This window comes from Alosa alosa, chromosome 23, assembly GCF_017589495.1.
Source record: "Alosa alosa isolate M-15738 ecotype Scorff River chromosome 23, AALO_Geno_1.1, whole genome shotgun sequence".
NCBI classification, from domain to species: Eukaryota; Metazoa; Chordata; class Actinopteri; order Clupeiformes; family Clupeidae; genus Alosa; species Alosa alosa.
In genome coordinates, this window is record NC_063211.1 from 7,992,190 (window position 1) to 8,010,987 (window position 18,798).

Consider the following 18,798-nt stretch of genomic DNA (forward strand, 5'->3'; position numbering starts at 1 on the left):
TGTACAAACAATAGATGACAAAGTCCCAAAATGCTTTCCACTTTTACGTTGTGCAGCAGTATTGTTCTATAGTTGCATAATTTGAGTGGACAAAAACTGTTTGACAGAAAATTTAGTGGTTAAGTTTCACAATTATATCAGTTATTATTATGTTCAAATTGTATCTGGAAATTTTCTTTGTACTTACCGATACTTCCTGTGCTAAATAAGTTCAACCAGGTCAGCTATTTCCTTCAGCTTGTTTGACAGAAATTTGGCCCATATCTCAAATACCCACCATTTCCATTAAAATTCTGATAAATCTGTGCTTTTTGCGACTTGCATACATACATTTATCCAACAATCACAGGCGCGTATGTGAATAATGTCAAGCGCTTACCCTGATTGTGAAACTACCTATGCAAAACATCTACTGCTAAAATTGTGTGATTACCACAAAGTATGGTTGCAAAAAAACAGTTCCTCAAACCACTCCTATTTTGCTCAGTGTGAATGAATTTCTTCTGAAATTACAGCATGACCCATCATGCATTGAACTTAAGACAGATAAGGTGCTCACCATGAGTACAACATATTACCTGTAAATACAAGATGCACATATCCAAGGGTTAAAAAATACCAAAGATAGGACTTCCTTTAAATAATATTTATTATAATTTAATTTTTGCTGGGAAAAAAAATAGGTACAGTGTCTAAAAACAGAAAGAAACCTTCCAAAAAACAAAACAATATGAATAGTATGATAGAGTTGTAATAATAATAATAATAATAATAGATGCTTATAATAGAGACACACAAAATGTAAGAGACAGAGAGGATGGGTATGTACAACACAATAACAGTATTCAGAACCATTTGTGATCAGAAAACATGCATTGATACATACACATGATCAATGTGTACGCAACAGAGGACTTGGACAGCAGGGTCAGTTTAAGAATTGTAGTATGTAGCAGCTTCCAATGTCAACAGATGCTCAACATCTCAAAAACAGTTCACCAGACAGGACTAAAATGCTGAAACTGACTTATTTCATTCTCTTTTCCTGAGTTTATCGAAGAACTGCGTGCGCTCTGTGACCCTGTCTGTCAATGAGTTGATGGCCTTGCTGGACCACCAGAGCTTCAATGCAAAGCCCCGCAAAAATCTACCTGTTTCAACTGACCAGAGCACTAGTCTCAAGCATTACAACAGGGTGGTTTGGCCTGAGACGTCCCCCTCCTAGTGGAATGCTTAAGCCACCCAACTCTGAAGTTACATGTATCAGCCTTCTGAGTTCCCTTCTATTTAAGATTCATAACAGAGTTCTATAGCATAGCGTCAAGATCCAGAATGCAGAGGTTTTACATTTCCCTTGGAGCTAGTGCTGTTGAAAAAAATAGGACTTGTGTGTGAAATAGGTCATGAAATTCTTTCAGACACGTGTAAGCATACGTCATCAGCTGGGGTTTGGGAATATTTAGAAGTTCTGAGCTGACCTACACAACGCCACTGAAAACGGTCATGAAATCTTCGTCACATCTGCATGTGTGGGTGTGTGTCTGCAGGATCATGACTGTTCATTCGATCTGATGGGAGGAAGACAGCCATAAACAGTTTTCATTCTTATTTCCTTGGTTGTAACCCATTTGTGAATCACTAAATGTCACTCATGGGCAAGATTGCTGCTTAGTGGGTTTACATTTCCCATCATGCATTGTTTAGATCATCTGTGTTTTTCCATTCTAGAGAAATGCTGCTGACCATTGATCTGGTTCTGTTAACTAGAACTTAAGTAAAACGGTGGGGTGAAAAGGTGTGTGTGTGTGTGTGTTAGCTTGGTGGGGTGTGCATAGGGTGAGAGGACACTACATATGCTGAAATTATAAAAGGATAACGGTGGTGATAGATGGGCTCTCAGCTCTTTGTCATTTATTTGTCATGTCATTCAGAGAAGGACCTCTACGCCTCCAGTTCGAATCCCATGCCAACCTTGTGACCTCCTGAGTTGAAGTTCTTGCCGTCGACTAGCGCCGAAAGAGTGAGCTTGACTCCTGACGAAAAGGAAAAGGTGGTTCACATTTAGCGAGATCAGGAATGCCAGGGAAGGATAATAATGTCATAAACAGTTGGATAACATGAGACTATGTAAAAGGAAAGTGGGTAGTGCCAGAAGCCATTACCTGGTCGCAGGCTCTGAGTGTAGCCAACTCCAATCAGACTAGCATTGTTTACTTTGGCCTGTGAAAAGTACAAGTAAGCAAGCGAGGAAAATCTCAAAGTGAACATAGCCTCCAGTCCACCCCAAGACAAGCACATTCCTCCCACTCCCTAGAGAACCAGACATCTGCAAAACTTTTTTTTCACTGTGATAGGAAAAACGTTACCGCATTCAACATTAGGCAAATACATATTGCTGGCTATTCGAGGGGGCTGTTTATTAACACTACAAGGATTAAACATCTGGCAAGCTTATCAAAACACTCCACTCACTGAAATGGAGGCGTCCTTGTCCAGCTGGTACTTGGCAGCAATGCCAAATCGTGTGTTGTTGCTGCCTGCCGTCCAAGCCAGGGTCACAGCAGTTTCCAGCTGATCATTCACCTTCTGGTAAATGGAGCCACCGAACTCTGTTCCATCATTCCTGAGGGAATAAATCGGAACCGTCATAAGGCTCCCTGTTTTAAGTTCATTGTACCTCCATTATATTCATCTCTGTTCATTTGCAAATTCATCCATGGTCTGCACAAACTGCCCTGTGTTTTTTAAAGAGAACACTGCTAGCGTTGGATGGAAGACGTCCATATGCTTTACACTTTTGAAATCCGATGCACAGACACAGATTCACCTTAACATGTGTAACAGGTGCTTACACGTTCGTGTGAAGCTGGAAGTCCTGGGCCTTGAAGCCTAGAGCAAAGTTATTCTGCACCAGCTTGGACTTGGCCGTGTCAAAGGCCATCTGATAGCCAGCCAGCCATCCCTCATAGCCCAAGACGGCGGACGAGTGGACAATGGGACCCTCAAAGTCCAGGTCACAGGCCAGGTTGATGTAGTCGCGCTTGTAGCTGGATTTCAGCTTCCCGCTCTTCTTCCTGGTGATAAATAAAAGACACATGCTCTTTCAATTTCACGCACACTATAAACTAGTCTAAAACAGCAACTACAATTCAATTTTCTATTTATTTTGGTTTTCAGCGCAGTGCAAGATTACAGGACTTGAGTGCACTTTAAGCATTAGTTAACATTTTGTAAAAATGACTTAAAAGTCTAGAATGAGTTATTAAATGTGCTGAGTGGTCCATAGTTTTTTTTTTTTTTTGGTAAAGCTGACTGTTACAGATGAGTTAAGACAAAGTGGGATTCAGTTCTGGGAAATACTGTAACTGGCACTAGATCCCGCTACTATAATAAATAATTGTCCTCCTGTTTAGATCTTTACAAAGAACCTAAGAACAGTATTTGGAAGAGAACCATACCCTGTGTTCGGGACGAACGAAGTGTCGAGAGCCACTTTAAGCCCCTGTGTTAGCTGTAGGATGTAGGATGAGAAGACAGATGTTAATTAAAACAGTTCCCTGCTACCTAGTTAAACCTTGTGTAAATAGATCACAGCATCTGAAAGAACTGCCTCAAGGGGCTGACTAACCTGGTCTTCCACAGCCACCTCAGTGCCGAGAGTGTTGTCTGTGTTCCACTTCTGCGTTAAGGACAGGCCGATCTCCTTCATCTTGTACTTGGTCTCGAGGTTGCCCCCGGCCTTGCCTGTGTCCACGTTGGTGGAGCCAGAGGTGTTAAATTCCTGAGAAAAGGCAAAAAGAAGGCGTCAGCACTTCCCTAATGTAGGGGGAAATAGGCATGGCACAAGATGGATGAGTGAAGATGGGGGGGGTGCATGTGCATGAAAGGGTTAAAACAGAGACCATTAGAGAAACCAGGGCAAGAACTGAACATGTGAGGAGAATTAATGGCAATGTACAATTGCACATGCAATTAAGAATAATCTGTACGTACAATTAAACAGGTGCATTTCATTTTGGAAACTGACCAATCAGTCCATCTACTTCATCTCAATATTTGTTGGAATTAAAGTTGATTGAAAATGTAATATAATGTGCTGTAATCACTGTGGGCTGGGTGGGAATGTATGTGTTCAAGTCAAAGTCTTTATCAGTAGGAAGCATTTATTATTATTATTATTATTATTATGTTTTTTGTTTTATGTTTTTAAATGAGGCTAAGACAATAACTCAAATGAAAGTATGAAAATAATTTCCCTGCAACTTAGTGTCAATCCAATCAACCATTATAAACTCAATTCTCCCAAGAGTGAAATAATAAAATCTGATTGTAACTGAAAACACTGACAGTTGGGCTGCACATTCCACATCTACACGGACAAACAGCACAAGCAGCACAACAGAGCAGGCCGACACTGATATGGCCACGAGGCGTGATTGTGAAGACAGACAAGAGAAACCCCACAGATGTAGAATAACACCAGAGAGGAGAGCTGCCTGCATTTCCCACACAGACCCCTTACCATCTTCAAGCATTTCCCACCACGGGTAGCCGTAAAGACACAAAGACTGTGTTATCAAAAAGCATCATCCCCAAAGCACGCAAACACATATGCAGGCCTGTGTGTCTTTGGAGAGGATAAGCAGAAGCAGAAAGAGAAAGAGAGAGAGAGAGAGATTGAGAGCAATAGAGGAAGGGATAGAGGTGGATGGGTGAATTCAGGGGTAGTGTCCACTCACCACTCCATTTTGGGATTTGGTTTTCAAATCCAGCTTCACAATTCCAAAACCTACAGGATTAAACAAATCAAAAGAGAATGCAATAGCAGGGTATGCTAAATTCTTACTGCAGATCAGTGGACAGATAAACATGATAGGGTTTCCTAGTGGCTATAGACATGCCCATAGTTGCCCTGCACAGATACTCACCATAACCCTTGCTGAAGATATCCTTGGCAGATTTCCCCAAGTCTGAGTATGAGGGAGGTACAGCCATTGTGCCTGTTTGGAAATGGTAGACTTGAAAAAATACCCAAGAGATCTTACTACATCTAGGCACGTTCAAGAGAAAATCGCTGTACCATCATGTTTATTTTTTTCTGTATAAATGAGCAAGAGAGAAGCTGCCTATCTTCCGTGCCGTCAGATCTTCACTATCGCAACTGACTTAAAAAATACAAAATTTGCAGAACAAACATGTTACCACAGCTAACAGGACAACACGATTTCTTAATGTAAAACAACTACTGTTTAGGTGAACGTTGCATGCAAACCCCAAGCCAACTACCGCATGCACAACTTTGAATGTGTGCCCCAATTTAGGGTTGTTATAGTTTTTTTGCTTTAAGTCTCAAAGATGCTGTCCCTTTGTAGCATTCCATCAGCGGTCATGACGACGATAATGTACGTAACTTGGTTGCAAATCACCTACAGGTGTGTTGCAAATGCACATTGCCTGATTTGCCTCGACAACTGCATGAAAGTAGCAAAACCATAACCGCAATCGACTATACACATCCGTGGCGACACTCAGTGTCTGGGATGTAACAGCACAGTAGGGCCAGGACTTCACCCAAAGGACAGGAGGAATATTGGATTATCTGCCATCCCTGAATTTACCTACCAGCCTCATTCACACTGTCCCGTAGAATGTTTGTGCGTACGTTAGCAGTTACCTGCTGAGCAATCACTGAGCAGCCAGAAACAACGCACACATTAATCCCTCCAGAGACAGTGTATCAACATTATGAAAAACACGTCCATGATTATCCAACATACTGAGCACACAAACTGTATACATAATCGTGTTAAACTAAAATGCCTAAACGAAATATAACCAATCTGTATGTTTTCGAATTAACTTTAGGCTATAAATTAACTAAGTCACTTTTAAGACTGAAATGTCAAACGTTAGCTAACTGAGCAACTAGCGTACACACCCCCTTCAATGCTAGCATTACCAAGACAAGTCAGCCTGAGGTCAAGTGCAAAACCGAGTGGGTGTATGCAAAGAAACAATGTCAAACTAAAGATGGGGCTACTAAAAGTATAACAACCGTGTAAAACTAATATCTGATAACTTACTTATGATTTGCTTAAGGCTTGCTGCGTATAATTATGATCACTTGTATTAGCTTGCTAGCTAGGCTAGCCACTTAGCTAGTAACCTAGCTTGATTATTGTGATTACGCAAGTTAACAGTAACGTTAACGTTGTACCGCTACGCTACGGCCATAAAGCCCCATCACAGAGACAAGCAAGCAAATGGTTCATTACAACGTTTCACAACATCCGTGAAGCAACATCATCCAGTATAGCTGTTCAGTCCTGTAACGTCAGTTAACTAATATCACAGCTACGTTAATGGCTAGGCAAAGCAAGGTATTCATTGGACGGACGGACCTGACATATAACATTGCTGTTGCTAACATGATCCTTGTTGCAAGCACAACCCGTTATTGCGGCCAGTTTCCCTGTACAGATTTGCTGCACAATTACGTTCTCAAAATTATCATTGCATTGCATCACTGATAATTTATGTTTGTTCAATAATTTGAAGTTATTCGTACCTTTTCTTTACGGTGAATACAATGCTACAACAGCACAATATTCCTCTCTGGGTAGCCTCCTCCGTCGCTTGCTTGCCCTGTTGTTACAACTAGCTAGCTAGCTACTTGCCAAGGTAGGGCACGATGAAGGAGAAAAACGGAGTTTGCGCAATTAAATGGGGCGGTGGCATTGACAACTGCAGCGCATCCAGGCTACAGTGCGCAAGGATGTACAGACAATTCATCTAGTGGAGAAATGCTCATGGGTCTCTCTCAGTCAATTAACTCTGAGGCATTAATCAGTCAATGAAAACTCCATAATTGATAAAAACACAATCCCAAAATACCGCAGTAAGCTATATACTTGTAAGAAATGCAGGTCCTGAAAAAGTCACCATTGATGTTAAACTAACATGAATGCTTTTGATAAAAGTAGTCTGCTGCTCTAGTTAGAATTATTTTTTTACAATTTACTTTTGAAATCAGGCAGAAAATATAGTCTGCAATGTGCAATAGGTCTGCACGTCCACAAAACAATGTAGTAAGCCGTTATAGCAGGATCAATTAGGTCTCACTTTACCTTCAATGGATTTACTTCGTATTTAAATTTTTAATTTTACAGGAACTGGCCAGCAGAGGGAGCAATCTCCATTAGCTTGTGCCACAGTAGGCCTAATCATTGCATTGTTTATTGATATTTATGTGTTTTATTAATACACTTTTGAAGGAAATAGGCTTCTAAACGCGTCAGTGGGAGATTGACCCAAAATAGAAGAGTTTTTGATCAAAAGTAGTCTAAAATGGGTTCAAACACGCCTAGACGATTAACGAGGTCAGCTTCCAGAGCTCAGGATATGCTTAAAAGTTGGTTGTACGCTGTAATATAGGTCTAGATAAATTGATGTTTCACAAAGTATTTGCATATTTAGTCCATAGGCGTCCTGACGAGGACAGAACATGATGTTTGTTCTGTGTCAGATAGTTAACAGATGGTTATGTGTAGTTTGTGGAAGATGCTACCAGTTAAGCTACGTTAATCAGAAAACAATTGCTTGCAACAGGCATTGAATCTGAAAAGAGGGTGCTCTCATTGTTCTGAATGGCCGGTCCACCTTAAACGGCATGTTATTGTGTGAAAATATGGCGCTACGTGGAGTTGACAAAATCACCCGCCCCGCCCCAAAAATGTTGTGGTACTAGCCTACCATACAACCGATGGCAGCAGGGAAACTTTGGTGCTGTCAAGATACCACGCAATAGTGATCCGAAAATCTTCTTTGAAAGTCCAATGATCAGGGTTTCCTGGTGTTTGTCCTGTTACGCGCGCAGTAAGATCGATCAGCAGAGAATAATAGGACGAAGCAGACAAGGACAATTCATGCATTGATTGTATATTCCCCTATTGCACTTTATAACGAGAGGTTTCTGGTGAGTTAGTTTTAATCATGTCCGAACAACGAATATTTGTAAGCCCTTTCCACAGACCGCACTGCTTGGCTGCTGCAGCCCCAGCTGGGAAGGCAAAGCTAACCCATCCAGGCAAAGCTATTTTAGCTGGTAAGTGATTCTAGTTCTTTCGTGTTTTGTTATTCTGTTGATGCCACCCTTAATAGTAACATGGATCTTGCTCTTCAAAACAGAGAAGCCTATTCGATTAGCCAGATAATTCATTCTTTGTAACATCTTGAACGACACAGGCAGCGTTAACATTCGAGACGAATAATGTTACCAGGATTCTGGTCATCGAAGATGTGCTTGCCAAACATAAATTGGTGTCTGTTTATTCATTCACTTTGTTCAGGGGAACACATGCCTAGTTTCTTTTTTTTAAACTATATTTAGAATACAATATTGTTCACGGTTAGACTTCCAATGTCTTGTTTTAGCATAGTCGCTTAATAGCGATTCAGTATGTTCTAAAGAGGCTGGTAACACATGTGGTGCTATGTTCCTGGCAGGGATTTCAAAACTCTCGTTCTCCACCTGAGGCCAGGCAAGTATGGATGCTTATGGCATGTGGTGTGTGTTCTTAATGAGTTCACTGTCATTGAGGATTCTCTTAACAACTCGTACAGACTTCCTCGCAACTGCTAGAAACATAAAAGGAACATGATGGTGACTGAAAAATAAAGTGGACAAGGTGGTTTGTTGTTAACCCTGGACATGTAATGGAAATGGCATGCCACTAAAATCCCTGTAAGATTCAGGCCATTTGTATGCGTTTAGAAATTGTATGTGGGATACATTGAAGTTACCATGTCAACTCCAGCAGGGATTCCCAGTCGGTTCTAAAGTCAGGGCAAACACAACAGCCCTTTTCATCCCTAATTAAAGCCAGCATGGATCGACCTAAGGTCTCTTCATCAAGCCAGTTGAGTGAAATTAATGCATTTTGAAAAGCCTGTGTAATGACACCAGAACTTAGCAAAGTGAGAAATGACTGGCACCAATATACTTTCAATATACAATAATACTTTCCTTCAAGTTTTAAGGTTATGTGAAACTGACCTTTTTTTTTTGAAATTTGTGCGCTGTATTTACGTTTCCTTAGGAGGAAATGATGTGACTCAGAGACTAGTGATAGGCAGAGCAGCATGTAGTAGTTTCTGTGTGAGGAGCATATTGGTCAGTCAGGTTCCTTCCTATATGTGTCCTTTTCCCTCAATGACACAACATTCCAGAACATTCCACCCAGACGGAAAGGCCATCTGAACCCTTTTTGGACAGACACATACCACGCTACACGGTGTGTTATTGAACACACATACCACACTCTACACTGTGTGTTATTGAACACAGCCAAAAAATAGTGTTGTCTAATTTTCAAACAACAACGTTGCAGGCTAGCTACAGCATGTCCTGTGGTGACTCAGCAGAAATGCTCCACATTTTCTTGCTGAGCAGGTCCATGTGATCATTAATTGTGACATGTTCCCTAGCTGATTTTACAGGCTGCGGCTGGAATGAGACCAACTTCTCTTACAATCATCACCTAATTAAATTGAATTATGGATCCATAAGAAAACATTCCCCATGAAGTTGGAGAGGATGTTGTTTTAGTTGTGTCCATCAGATATGGAGAAAAGCTTGCTTTGTTGCTTGCTCAGTCACTGCCTTTTCCTTTGTGCAAACAGTGGGGTGTCATATTAGCTGACCTAGCCAATAGCCTTTGGTCTTTTACTTTTGTCAGCAGTACCTTTGGAAAACCGATCAAGAGACATACTGTTTTGTCTTTGGTGTAATCTTTTATTCAGCCTTGAAGCTCTCCAGGAAAATATGCTGGAATGGAATGTTTGCTAGAGTGAACTTCATTTAAGAAAACCCAAACACACACACACACACACACACACACACACACACACACCAAACATGTATAAAGTTGTATATAATCTATAGGAATTAAACAGTCCCTTCAGCTATTGTCCTATTTCTGTTTTTTGAGAGGCACTGCGCTGATTTTGACAGATGCATAGAAAAAGTTGGCCAGAGCTGATCACCTCTGAAGTATTATGTTCAGAGTTATTGCTGTGCATGGACTGGGAAGTTTGCTTTGTGGGAGTTGGCGAATTTGAAACTGATCACCTTTGTTATGGACAGCTCAGTAAATGCAACTTGAAATGGAGACGGACAACAGAGAGTTGACAAAAAGTCAAAGATTTCAATGAATAACTATTCGGGTTCAAATCTAGGGGTAAATCATGAAAGTCACTCACAGAAGAGCATGGTACGCTCAGGTGTGGTGGGAATGCAAGCCTCTCTGAAGGCGAACACATGGCCTTTCCATCCACATCTTGCCAGGTTCTGCCCCTGCACCACCACCCAAAGGCACCGCTACTGCAAGGGCAGTGTGGGTACAGAGGGCGTAGCACCTTATCTCATATTTATAAAAAAAACGAGAAAACAGTAAGGAATATGCCAATGCATGTGTGTGACAGATAAACAAATCGATAACCTTATTATCCTAAATGCTGTCATCCACAAAGTCCTGGCAACCACAGCTAACCACAGCTAAACACAACTATCATTTGTTAGTTGTGTGTATAAAACAGCTTGTTTCTTTTTTTAACAGACACCTAACCATCTAACGTAAAAGGGTTTTATTTCAGTTAACCCATATAGAGTTTGATTGATGAGGTGTAGATCTCAACATGAGTATTGTGTGAGTGTGAATTTCTCTCTCTCTCTCTCTCTCTCTCTCTCTCTCTCTCTAGGTGGGATTGCTGGAGGCATTGAAATCTGTATCACTTTCCCCACTGAGTATGTGAAGACCCAGCTACAGTTAGACGAGAAAGCCAATCCACCACGTTACAAAGGCATTGGTGGGTTTCAAATGCTCCTGTCCACTCACATTTTCTTCTTACTTCCCTCTGACCAAAGAAGCCATGCTCTGTTTCTGTATTTCAACATTTGCATACAGTGGGAATCCAGTAATGCATTTGATAACGATATGCTAATAATGCATTAATATACTTGTGATGACGTGATATAGCATGCTGCCTGCCTGTGGAAGTGATTGATGTTAAAGGTCAAAGTATAATCTCAAGGTTCAACATGCTAGCACTTGATGTTCCCCACCACCAATGGAAGCCTTTCTCCATATCTCACTTACTCCCTAGTCTTTATCAGTGTGCTCACAGTCAATGGACTTTGAATGGTGGACCCTCGTCACAGTAACATGTTTGAGGACCGTCCGGTTGCATCAGTTGCTCTGCAGTGGTGTTCAGTTGTTACGTCCAGTTACATATCTACTCCATGAATGGGTGAAGAACAAAGATGTTTTCTCAACAAAAAGTCAAAAGAAAATTAGAACTAGCAACCATTAAAAAGTCCTCTTTTTTGAGGGTGTTACAAAGCAATATGCATGGAAAGCTCTGCAGTTAAGCATTGACCAAATCCTAGGCTGCAAATACACGAATAATTGACCACGAAGCAGTTAATGATCTGATGTCAAATTCCCGCAAAGAGCCGCTTACATCTAGACTGACATTTACTGTAGTAATTTAGACTTTGAACTTACAACTGAGATGCACACAGTGGTGGTTCAAGGAAAATACATTGAAAGCAAAGCTTTTATATTTACAGTAATTTCCTGTGAGTTAGCCACATTGTAAAACCACAGGACAAAATCATGTATGAACTGCACCCGTGTATTAACTGCAAAGCCAAATAGCCCAATGAATCAGAATAAAAGCACATTTTGCAAAATCAATGTATAAACCTTGTTAATAGTCAGGAAATTAATAGTGTTTGAGTGTCAGGGAGGGAAGAAGTCCTCTGGTTTCGAAACACCAGGGATCACATAGACTTATTAACAGAATCTGTTGTCAATCCCTTCTCTGTTCTATCTGTCTGTCTATCTGTTTCTCTCTCTTTCTTTTTTTCTCTCTCCCTATCTCTCTCTCTCTCAGCGGACTGTGTGAGGCAGACGGTTCAGGGTCATGGGGTCGGAGGCCTGTACAGAGGCCTCAGCTCGCTGTTGTATGGGTCCATCCCGAAAGCAGCTGTCCGGTAGGAACAACCTGTCTGCCACCCTAGACCACTGCACATAAAATTATATGAAATAATTTATGACATCCTACTTCAGATGGAAAAGTGTTTTTGGAAACAGACCCACCAAAGAGTCATAAGGTCAAAAGTCAAGCTTAGTTGAGAAGTTTGCTGACTTTTGTCTTCTCTGAATGCTGTATTTTTGCAGCATTCAGAGAAGACATTTTGTTTCCATTTACAGTAGTCCACAGCAAAGTATTGCATAAGACACCTTTAATCACTGGGATTCGTAGTCTCCCATAGTTTTTATGTTGTAGTTTTCTTATCAGCTGGGTCACAGGGGTCCCTCAACATGTGAGCCAGAGATAATGCCCTTGTCACGTGCACTGCATATGCATTTGTCCAGACAGAATGTGGTCTCTCTTGCCGCTATGCCTTAGCCATTTTTAAATGAAAATGAAAACGTGAAAATGAAAGTGATTGATATTGGGTGGAGGGTGAGGGATGAACAGTGAACATTATGCTGTGGGGATAAAGGGGAGTTTTGCTCCTTACATGTTTGCTTTTGCATGTTTCCGCTTTGAAGGACATGATGTCTAAACTTTCTTTATTGAGAACTATATTTCAATGTAGTTACAGTAATTTCCTGTGTATTAGCCACATTGTGTATAAACCGCAGGACAGCGTTTTATGCAAGTTAAAAAAACAAAACCATATTAATACCATATTACTGTGTATTAACCTCATATCTGAATAAATTATGCAAGATCAATGTATAAACCTTGGCTAATAGTTGGGAAATTACAGTAAGCTAATTACATGTTCACACTAAGAATGTGTCATGCAGAATGCAGTGATTAATGTCATATTTAGCAAGTGTGGTTTGCTTATGTACATTTCCCAATGCAAGTAGGCCTCTTAAAAACCTTCAGAGATAAATTCTTTGCTATAACGTATGAAGTAGGCAAACCAGTCTTTCCTCAACACAGTGATGTTTATCACTGGCAGTTGCAAAGTTATTGTGGCTTGTTGAAGTAGCTAATTAGTTTGCAGCTATAAATACCATACTTAATAATAGTAATTTAAAAGTCATTAAAAAGCCATTTGTTGTGCTTCGGAGATACTAAATCATGGAAGAGTGTTGTGAATTGACATTCCTCGCTAGTTTTGGGGGTGATTTAATTTTGAATGAAAGGGGGGGCTAGTACACACAGTCACTAATGCATGCAATTATGGTGTGTCTTCTTGTTTTCTTCCCAAGGTTCGGGGTGTTTGAGTTCCTCAGTAATAAAATGCGGGATGAGTCTGGCAAGCTGGACAGCATGAGAGGTCTCCTCTGTGGCCTGGGGGCGGGGGTGGCAGAGGCTGTGGTAGTGGTTTGCCCGATGGAGACTGTGAAGGTCAGTAAATTAACCCTTAAAGGTGTAGGTTTTTGAACATTCTAAGTTCCGCAACAATTGAAGGTTCTAAAATTTTATGTTGAATTCAATGAACCCAGATATTCTTTAGAATGTTAATTTCCCAACATTCCCGTCACACCGGTGTGACGGTACTCCTACATCAGCGGAAGACATCAATCTACTTGCTTGGGGGGGATATATGTGCAGTCTAGAAGGTGTACTGTAGAGGGTGATTTTGTTTACCTGATAATTGAGAGCAATTTGCTTAGCAATGAACACTTTGCTACTCTCCCCTAATGCAAGACCGCATAGTGAACAATGGCAGTCATATCTCATCCTAGACAGAGCGCTGTTGCGGTTGTTGCTATCTTGTGGGGGGATGGGTGACCAACCACCCTCCAGCGTGGACTCTCTCGGGGCCAGTCAAGAAGGAGAAGTGTTGTGTCAGCACAAGGGCCAGAGCCTATTTGATCAGTCTCTTGTCAGTCCTGTGAGTGATCGTTGTTGCTAATGGGCTCAAGGGAGATGAGTTACATTGCATGGGTAGGAATATGTACCGAGGTGGGAACACTGAAGAAACAAAAGCCAACAATTCCTAATTAAATGCAGTCTGGAAGTATAAAAGGCCCATGTTATGGTGTATTTACACTGTTTACACCCTGGTCCCTTTTAGCTCTGATGAGCTCAGTCTGTGGCAGTGTACATTTCAGTGGCAGAATGCTCCACCCTCCAGAGGTTACTTATCTCATTTGAGTTTTGAATTGCATCTAATTTCTCAGCAACTCATTGGCAAGTTAATATCATTCCCAGGAACTATCTTCTGATACGTGATTAATCATTTACTCTCTCTGGTGTGATCCTAAATGATTTCTTTGTATTCCAGAGAATATATTTTTTTTATTGAACCAGAATATTATCCCAGACCTTCCATCTCTACCAAGGAAGCAGACATGTATTTTGGATTTTTTTGTGTCATTCTGACTGCAGGTAAAGTTCATTCATGATCAGACGTCAGGAAACCCAAAGTACAGAGGCTTCTTCCACGGGGTCAGGGAAATCGTTAAAACTCAAGGTAAGACCTTACAGATTTGACATGCTAGTGCTGTCCTCTAGTGGAGTCCTGAAACAAGTCCACACATCATGTTGCATGAATTAGGTTGGAGATTAAAGGAATATGGACTGTCATTAACACCCTGTCACCCAGTTAATTTAATGAACACTGCAATAAAATTACTAATTAGAGCATTGGTCCACTTCTACATCCACTTTTATTCATTTACATTCACATGAGCAGCATGTGATGGGAACTTTTGCCATGTGACCGTCTTAACCCTCTCTGATCCTAGTAAATTTCCAGACCTAAATTTAGAACAAGATTACTGTGGAATTGGTCACTCAAATACACCAGCTTCTTTAGATGTGTAGCACTTTTCATTGCTATTTGATACATCCATAAATGCTTACCTCATATCTATTTGTGCTTACAGTATTATGAAAATATTTTTTTATGTCTTAGGTCTTAAAGGAACATATCAAGGGCTGACGGCAACTGTACTGAAACAGGGATCCAATCAGGCTATTCGATTCTATGTAATGACTGCGCTAAGGAACTGGTACAAAGGTACAGATGAAATGTTCATAAATGCACATATAATATGTGAATTGCATGAGGCTCAGCTGGTGTGAAAAGGCATGAGTGAGTGTGAGACTGTGAGTGGTTGAGAGTTGATGAAGCTATCAGAGCTAATGAAGCTTGTTAATTAATGCCTCGCCGTCCTTCCTTTGATCCCTGTGGAGTTCGTAAGTAATTAGCTCCCAGTGTTGTAATATAATTTGCTCCAAAACACCCCAGTCAACAGTGAGTAAACAAGGCAACCTCTCCTTTCTCTGACCCGTTTCAAAACAGGTGACGATCCCAACAAGACCATGAACCCTCTGATTACCGGGGCTTTTGGTGCTATAGCGGGAGCAACCAGTGTGTTTGGCAACACGCCTCTGGACGTCATCAAAACCAGGCTGCAGGTTTGTGGCGAGACCAGCAATTAGCAATAAGAGGAGCCCCAATCGAAACAGATCATATAACATGTTGTTGCATTCTATAATACTATATGTTAATGTGATGTCTGATATGGTTCATATTGTATATGATAATTGTCTGATATGGTTCATGATGTCTGATATGGTTCATATTGTATATGATAATTGTAAAGGTGCTGAACCCTATTTATATTATGTGTAATTTCTGGTGCAGCTGGAAGGATGGTTATGAGTGTGGCAGACAGCTTACTTGAATTATGAAAAGACAAAAAGTCAAACAATGGTGTCTTTGCATCTGTAAGGTATACCATGGTGACTACTGCATACCTGAGAAATTCCTGCTATGTCTCATATTTTTCCATGTCTTTGTGTCTGTCCGGTGCTTAGGGTCTGGAGGCACATAAGTACAAGAGCACCTTAGACTGCGCCATCAAGATCATGAAGCACGAAGGACCTGCAGCGTAAGTGTCTATAGTGCACAGGCACATCACACCCAGAAATAAACACAACAAATACACACTCATACACACACCTGTGCAGTTTTACTGTTCACAACTAGACAAAAGCACAGACATGTAGATGTAACGGATGCCAGCTAGCTTAGCTGTGCTTGTGGAACGTTGGTAAACCTCACTCCCCCACGCCTCAAGAGTTCTGCTGGCATGCGAGCCCGAGCCAGGCGTGCAGGGCTGAATCGCGCAGGTTCAACACAACGCAGGTTACTTAGACAAATACATGCAGACTAGACACAAACACACTCAGTATGTCCCTGAGTGATTGGTCATGTCTCCCTGAGTATGCTGATCATAAAATGATTATCAATCATTTGATCATATCAATCTATCATTGTCTATTTTTCTGGTAGGTTCTACAAGGGGACTATCCCGCGTCTGGGCCGAGTGTGCATGGATGTGGCCATCGTGTTCATCATTTACGAGGAGGTGGTCAAGGTTCTTAACAAAGTCTGGAAGACAGAGTGAGGCTGGCTCGGCTGAACGAGATTGGCTGAGCAAGTTGATCCTGCGATGTCTGATTAGCCTGTCAGGGACAGTGGTGGCTGAGGCCTTATATTACTCATGAGACTTTGCTGGAGTCCTGTTTACCATCTCTCAGGCTGCAATATTGTGTACTTCCCTAAGGAACACTTTTCCCAATCGAATGTGATAACAGACCTACAGAGTATACTTGAAACGGAAAAGCTAATAAATGTTTAGTGTAGGTCTCTATTCAGAGCACATTTTAAAACTGTAATATATGTAAGACAGATGTAGATTTTAGAAGGCGATGTGGTAAATGTGGCAAATGCTGGGAGTGACTAAAGACTAAGCCTTTATCAGTATATTGTTGCTAATTATGTATTGCTAAAACTCACTGACAAATTATATTTTAATCAGAAATGTATTTCTTTAAAAAAAAAAGTATGATTTTTTTGTTCATGGAATTTTATCCATTGTATGTATAGTAATTTGAATTACCTTCATTTTAATGCTGACAGAAGTAGTGACAGCCAAAGATATGCTCAGCTGCATAACTCCTTAAATATAGATCAGGGGTTCAACATTTCCTCCAAAACACTGGTAAAACCTCTTAGTTAGACGTTCCTGGACAGAATACACAAATGGTTGAAGTGCCTGCACGTATATGCATACAGCATAAGTTAATGTTTCATGCACCCACAGATTTTTTTTTCCATTATTACTATTATTTTAATATTTTTGTATAGGTGTTTCACCTGGAAAAGATCCATGCAAGCTCTCATGAAATACTTAGAACAAAAAATTCCTTCTAGTGCCTCAAAGCAGAGCAAAACTGTTCCTTAGGCAAGACCTTGTTAGTTTCTCATTCCTTCATAGTTCTCATTCCTTCATAGTAACACATCCTTGTCCCCAAAGCTACAGTAGACTAGAAGCCTATGTTTCGGTAGCTTCATTTAACTCACTTTTTTTACGCAACAGCAGCCTCCAACATGTCGTTTTGTGTGTATGGGCTCATCACTCTTGCATTTTTTGCCATTTCATTTAGACAGATGTTTGAAAATGGACCTGTTTGTATCTACAGAATTTGAATTTGTTCAAGAGACCCTTGCAAAAGAACCAAAGCTTTCAGTCTTTAAAAATAGATGTATACACAAGATTGTCTCATGGTAGGAGCACTTACTCGTTCATTCTCAGGGTGCCTAATTGAATCCCCATTCTATCTTTTTATCTATTCCTTACAAGTCTTTCATGCAGTTCCCTTTTTTAGAGCCAATTTATGTTTTGCAGTATTGTGAAAATTAGTCATGATTCACAAACCCACAACGCCTTAATATTCGCAAAACTAGTGTCAGCTGTCAGCACTGAGGCATTTTCCTCCTACCTCAAGACGTCCATAATAGACATGTCCATGTTAAATAAACGTGAACGTGGATTAGGAGTGCAGCAAAACGATTACCTGGTACCATGGTGCACTGAGTTAATCGGTTTCAAAGCCTCAACCGTAGGTCTTCGCTCATTTAATGTAGGCCTACAGTATATTGAAATGCATGCATTTTGTTGGTCATTTTGTTATACTGGAGATAATTATTATATGCAAAGTGCTGACATTGACTAACAGCTACATGTGATGTTTTTTGCTTTCACACTGTATTGGACCACCAGAGCTACAACACAACTGGTGTTACATTTTGTTGCATCATCCAGAGCTTTTTTTTCATCCATGTGTCTTCATGTCTGAATGTATTTCTTTTTATTCAATTGTTCTGTTAAGTACATTTTACAGATTGTTAATAGCTAAAGACTTCTGTTATGGTACGACAAATCAGTGTCATATGCATTTTGTTGTCTACTGCATTTTGTTGTCTTTGTACTTTGCATCTACTCTGCACAACGACAAAGTTGAATATAATCTAATCAAAAATGTCAATACCATAAGGGCAAGCTTTGTTGGTTTCACTTGTTACAGACCTGTTTGCCAATACCCTTGTTGCTCTTAAACTTAAAAAAAAAAAAAAAACTGAACTGGAATGTTTTCCCAAAAAGAAATATGCTCATGAACATCTTTGAAAGTCATTACTCCTGCTATGTTGTTTAATATAGGCATATAGGAATTATGTCTTAATGTGATCCTTAATCAATGCACACCTTAAAATCTTCACTGTCAGTTAATGCATACATGTATAATGTCATTCTTTGTGAGTGCAGATCGCCATGTGATGTGCCTTCAATATTTTCATTCTCATTGCCAATAAACACCGAAATGATTAGGGGGGAAACGAGTGTACCGTTTGCTTAATGTTTTGATATTCATCCGTTCTATTTTGTTCTCTGAATTTTGTCTAATCAGTGT

General features: G+C 40.5%; 2 protein-coding genes across 3 annotated transcripts; one reads left to right on the top strand and one right to left on the bottom strand.

Moving 5' to 3' along the window:
* Positions 1-1,889: 1,889 nt before the first annotated feature.
* Positions 1,890-6,717, bottom strand: zgc:56235 (Voltage-dependent anion-selective channel protein 2-like). 2 transcript variants are annotated; one of them, XM_048235355.1, is made up of 10 exons: positions 6,569-6,717; positions 4,929-5,000; positions 4,740-4,789; positions 4,523-4,525; positions 3,629-3,781; positions 3,459-3,511; positions 2,853-3,074; positions 2,473-2,623; positions 2,163-2,220; positions 1,890-2,033 (listed from the first exon to the last, which is right to left on the bottom strand). In XM_048235355.1, the coding sequence occupies exons 2-10, from the start codon at positions 4,993-4,995 to the stop codon at positions 1,942-1,944; spliced, it is 849 nt and encodes a 282-aa protein (XP_048091312.1). In that variant the 5' UTR covers positions 4,996-5,000; positions 6,569-6,717; the 3' UTR covers positions 1,890-1,941. The 2 variants fall into 2 exon arrangements, with proteins under 2 accessions (XP_048091312.1, XP_048091313.1); XM_048235356.1 differs by lacking the exon at positions 4,523-4,525.
* A 981-nt stretch (positions 6,718-7,698) lies between these two features.
* slc25a1b (slc25a1 solute carrier family 25 member 1b) lies at positions 7,699-18,724 on the top strand. The gene is made up of 9 exons (XM_048235197.1): positions 7,699-8,104; positions 10,759-10,866; positions 11,956-12,055; positions 13,296-13,434; positions 14,422-14,506; positions 14,951-15,055; positions 15,341-15,456; positions 15,859-15,932; positions 16,337-18,724. Exons 1-9 carry the CDS (start codon positions 7,993-7,995, stop codon positions 16,449-16,451), a joined length of 954 nt encoding a protein of 317 aa, XP_048091154.1. The 5' UTR covers positions 7,699-7,992; the 3' UTR covers positions 16,452-18,724.
* Positions 18,725-18,798: the final 74 nt, after the last annotated feature.